Genomic DNA, 5,285 nt, shown 5'->3' with positions numbered 1-5,285 from the left:
ACTTTAATACAAGTTTAACATGACAGCAAATGTACAACGTGTCGACAAGGTTTTGTCATCATCAGGTACCCACCTTGTCGAAACGTTGTACATTTGCTGTCATGTTAAACTTGTATTAAAGTTTTTTTTTCATTACCCATTTAAGCCGTCTCTAGCCATTATTAGTCTCAAAGTGGGTTCCTCGTCATCGAATTTAAATTAATTAAGCATGTTTTGATGGTGATAAAATTATTTTATAAATAGTTACATGTTTATCTTTAAGTTCAATTTGTTTTTAATTTATAGTGGTCATATAGCTATAGGTTTAACTTTTTAGGGAAGAATATAAATGAGTATTTGAATACATATTTATACTTTACCTATTTCTCTACCACTAGAAAATTGGTATTATAAATAAATAAATATATATTTTTACTTGTCCATTTTAACACTGAAATTTTGAAAGTGGATGTTTAATGTGAAGGAAACAGCTAAAGATACTACACAATTCTTGTAATTATAAAGCATTTCCAACACTGATGCACTATGTAAACTAATATACTACGGATTTATAAGGTATTTCAACAGAGAGTTGATGTTATATGAAGTAAGGTTTAGAATGTTTAAAGCACAGTGAACTTTTTTGTTGTTGTTGACTTGTTCACCACACTTTTGAATCATTAAAATGACATCTTTAAAAACCAAAACCTTATTCTTTTGTCAGTATTTAAAACTATTATTAAATAAACTAAGAAAGATCTTCAAATGTAAATTTCCATTGATTTTCTAAAATTTTCTATTCTCTTGAACAAACAGTATATCTAATTTATAATATACTGAAATTCAAAATAAGGAATCCTCCATTTGGGGTGCTGAAAGTTATTAAACCTTTTATTGGTTCTTTGAATTTTTTAACACGTCTATTGAAAAAATGACTCCACCTAATTAAAGAAGTCTTCAAAGAAATAAAATGTCAATTTTATGGCATGAAGTGAACAAATTGTCATGTAATGATATATCTTCTTACTATAATGGATGCAGCTTGTATGTCAGTGTCTATGTATGTAACCAAAACTCCTGCACCATCTATTGAATGGCACCACAAACAAAAATCCATAAAAAATTTCATACTTTGGATGTTCAAAATTCAGACAATTAGAAAAATAACTGCTATGTGTAACAATCATTTCTTTATAATAGAATACTATTTTCACTAGGGCTGTACATGAAGGTTTGATTATATCTTTATCGATGTAATTTTCAAATGTAGTACTGAGAAATTGGAGTTCTTAAAAATGCTATTATTTTTTCAATAAACGTACGTACCACTTTTAATATATAAAAACATTACAGCTTATATCATTAAAATTTGTGAAAATTTTGAGCTCTGTACATTGAATCATTTTGATGCAGTGAGTTGCGTATGACTAAAGAGCACAATCCGAACACTTTTCCCAAGAATTACTTCCCAGAAAGAAATCCTTTTTTAGAAATTAATTACTGGCACATACAACCACCCATAGGGTAGCTTTTCTGCTAGTTCTTTAAATAACTATAGTGTGTTGATGGCTGTTTCTATATTTTTAGGGAATTTTATTATTTTTAATGATTTTTTTTTTATGTTTTTAACAGAATGTTCTTATGACAACCATGATAGACGTATAAAAATTCATTATGGAAAGTTACAATCACCGCTTTACAGTAAGAGAAAGAAAGAAACAACTTGTGTTTTTAGAATGAAACCTCAAGATCCTGGAAAAGAAAAACTGCTGGTAAAGTTTGTGAAGTTCCATCTGAATGATTCAAAATTAACTGTTGTTGGAAGTGACCCAAAGGATTACGAGTTAAGTGGTGAGGATTTTTTAAATATTTTATTATTACCATAGACCAAAGCTATCAAACATACAAGACTGAGTGCAAGTTGCATTCATTTGAGCTGATCTGATAATAGAAGTTACTATTTGTATTAATTATACTTCAGATCAGTTATTAATATATGATAATGGTGATGGTAAAGTATTAAGTGTAAAGAAAATCAGACCCCTCTTGCCACACTCACCTGTCACATTCTCTCACCTGTAAGGATTTGTTAATCATTCTTTCATTTGATGGCTCAGTAACCAAACAAAATTGAAGGCTATAAAAATTAAGGTTTGTCTGAGTAATAAAAATTTTATAGTGAGTAATTTACATTAAATTTTATACTTATTGGAGGGCTGGTGAGTGAAATATAGAAGAGGGGGTGCTTAGAGAAAATATGTCATATTTCTTGCACTAGGGGAAATTTAGGATTTTTAAGAAATATTGCCTTATGAAATTAAGAACTTAAAACTTGTTTACCATTAAAATATGGATTATTAGCTACAATTTTATGTTATAATAATTGGTATAACAAATAAAAAGTACTTTAGTTAAAATTTGATTGTCACTAAACTTTGTGACATGTGCAGTAAAGGATAGCTGAGATGAGAGAGCTAATGTTAATGTTTTTTTACTAAACAAAACATAAAATTTCATTATTTTATGAAGACTTACCATTTCATAGTTAGCTAACACTAATTTTACTGTAACAACATAAAAGAAAAATTGTGTTTAAACTCATTAACTGCTGTTTGATTATTTAGGTTTTTCCTTTAATAGTTTAGTGTGTTATAAGTACTCCTAGGAAGTTGAGCAAAACAAAAGCATAGTTATTCAGAAATGATATTCTTACTTTTCACACAATAGCTATTCTTCTATTATCTACCAGTGAAATTGTGTGCATGCAACTAGCCTTGAGCTCTCTCCCACCTAAGAAACACATTAACGTGAACTGGAATAGTGTGTGATGTAATCATCATGCAACAATAGCCCTCCATCAGTAGGAAAGTAACACATCTCTCATGTGCAATAGATCTTCTTAAGTACTTGCACTCGAAATTAACTTCATTCTTTACCTTGGCACTGTTGTGAAAAAGCATGTTTCTCGAAGGTTAAACCTTGTTCAGTGTAGTGAGATTTGTGCAGCCTTTATTTCAGTTTTAACTTTCATTCATTTTATTTCGACATACAATGCCTTTCAGTTACTGCTTACAAAAAAAATGTATGAAAAATTCCTCTATTCACAATGAATTCTCAAGTTACAGTGACCACTACCTCCTCATGACGTTTCAGCAGTGTAGCTAACACCAACCCTACTTCATCTGTGATTACTGGAGGCTCATTGACTGTGGAGAAATTTACTGCCATTGTTGAATACATAGTGAGTTCATTATTGTATGTTCATCTCTTTTTGAACCCAACTATGAGGATGATTATTTTGATTAGGTTTTTCCACTTTCTGGGTTTGCACTAGGCTCCTTTTTACCTGTAGAGGCTAATGTTAATTTTCCAAATCTCTTTGAGTGTTTTATTTCTCAGGTTTTGTTTACTTTCTCTTTCACCTGTGTCTTTTGATTCTTCCCATTCCTTACCAAATGTCTTTTATGCTGAAGATTATTTAGTGTTTAATTCTTATCCAAAAATACTTCTACATGTTGACTCATTTCTTGATTAGCTTTGTTCACTCTCTCAAATGTCTTGTTCTCTTTGAATCCAGGATTCATTTGTAATGGCTTATAGCCATTCCCCTATTCCATTCTGCAATTCCCAATCCCTGGAGTCCCTTCCCCATCTCCATTAACTCTGCTGTTCAATTTTCCGGTCTTCTTCCTGAAGTCCTCAAAAGTGTTTCTAACACATTAGAGACTTGGAGCAAGGCTGTCTGACACCAGTCCTCCCTTTGTTTTTCATCTCTCCCAACCTTGTAAAACCACACTTGTTTCTTGACCCTGTGAACCCTCCACCTCTCTTTCTTTTTCCATTTTTCATCCATATAATTCTTCTTGCTGTCCATTTTGGCCAAGCTCACATGAGGTTTCTTTAATGGACATTGAGTGTTCAATGTAATATCTCTTGTGATCCTGTTACCTTCTTTTATTTAGCATCTGTTTTGATGGCTGGATCATGCTAACATTACAATGTACATTCCAGTGCTGCTCCCATGTTTGGATCTCTATCTCTTCACCAGTGCATCTCCTACAGGTTTGGGTACATATCTGGATGGCTTTGAGGCCTCAGGGGTTTGATTTCATGTGGAGTGTGCTTTCCACATTAGTGTTCTGGAACTCTTAGCCACCCATTGGGGAGGTTCCTATTTCCTACTTCAGCTTGTGGATCACTTTATTATGATCCACTCTGACAATTCTACAATTATTTTCCATATCAAACATCAGGGTTGGACTTGTTCTAGAAACCTGTCCTTCTGCACATGGACTTCATGTTTTGGGACCACTTAATTGGGTTAAGGTGACTGTCTGTCATGTCTCAGGAGCTTTGTACTTGGTAGTGGATCATCTCTCTCGACTGGACAAGATTCTTTCTATAGAGTGGTCACTCCATTCTCAGGTCTTTAGTTGGATCAGTTCCCAGTTGGGCATGCCAGTGATTGATACCTTTGTCACTTCTCTTAATTCCAAACTTTCCCTCTTCTGGTCCCTGATACCTCACACAGCTTCTCTAGTAGAAGATGCTCTCAGCCAGGACTGGTCTTATCTACTTCTGTATGTGTACCCTTAGCTACAAATTCGTACGTCTTTCCTTCATCCGAGAGTTTTGTCCATTTGTCTCATGTGTGAGATTTGTCTGGTCTCTTGCTTGTTGGTCAGGCTTCTCAAACTGCTTAACCCTTCTTTTATCCTGTTTGTATTGCCCTTCTGCTCTATTGACGACAGTGGCATGTTTTTCATCACTGGTCAATCCACCACTCTTTCCCACGAGAGCATCTTCCTCCTTTTGGCCTTCTTTCCCTCATTGTCCAACCAAAGATTGTTGGCTTCTACCATAGTAGGCTATTGGGTGACCTTGACAACTGCTTTTTTACTATGGTTCCATTTTTACCTCTCCTATTCTTACCACTTTGTTTGGGACATTCCTCATACATCATCCCCCCCTTGTCTTTTTTCCTTTACCAGACTGGAACTTTGATGTGATTCTGAATGTGCTTAACCCTTTTGAGATGGGTCATAGGGGAAAGGCCATGTCATCTTGGTTGTTGACTTGCATTAAAAAATTTTATTGAACTATTATTTCATGAACTTATGGCAGTACGTTTGGTATAAAACTGTAGATTATAATTCAAATCTTAGAACTATACATTACTCAATCTGTTAATTTAAAAGTAAATATTAAAAAACACAGATAAACATCGATTTTTATGTGTCACATGGTATGTTGAATGCAGCATTGGTTCAGATTAGATGTTTGTAAATTCAAAATACTAAGTATAG

The 5,285-nt window shown here is 33.5% G+C and overlaps 1 protein-coding gene across 9 annotated transcripts in view; it reads left to right on the top strand.

The window, feature by feature from the left end:
* LOC106459082 overlaps positions 1-5,285 on the top strand; it is an 86,978-nt gene that overhangs the window by 21,147 nt on the left and 60,546 nt on the right. For all 9 annotated transcript variants that reach the window (XM_022385488.1, XM_022385480.1, XM_022385486.1 and 6 more), the window contains exon 6: positions 1,612-1,830. In XM_022385488.1, the coding sequence (XP_022241196.1) occupies positions 1,612-1,830 (219 nt within the window). The remainder of the gene's footprint in view (positions 1-1,611; positions 1,831-5,285) is intronic.

Source organism: Limulus polyphemus, unplaced genomic scaffold (genome assembly GCF_000517525.1).
Source record: "Limulus polyphemus unplaced genomic scaffold, Limulus_polyphemus-2.1.2 Scaffold555, whole genome shotgun sequence".
NCBI lineage: Eukaryota > Metazoa > Arthropoda > Merostomata > Xiphosura > Limulidae > Limulus > Limulus polyphemus.
This window is presented reverse-complemented; position numbering and strand designations above follow the sequence as displayed.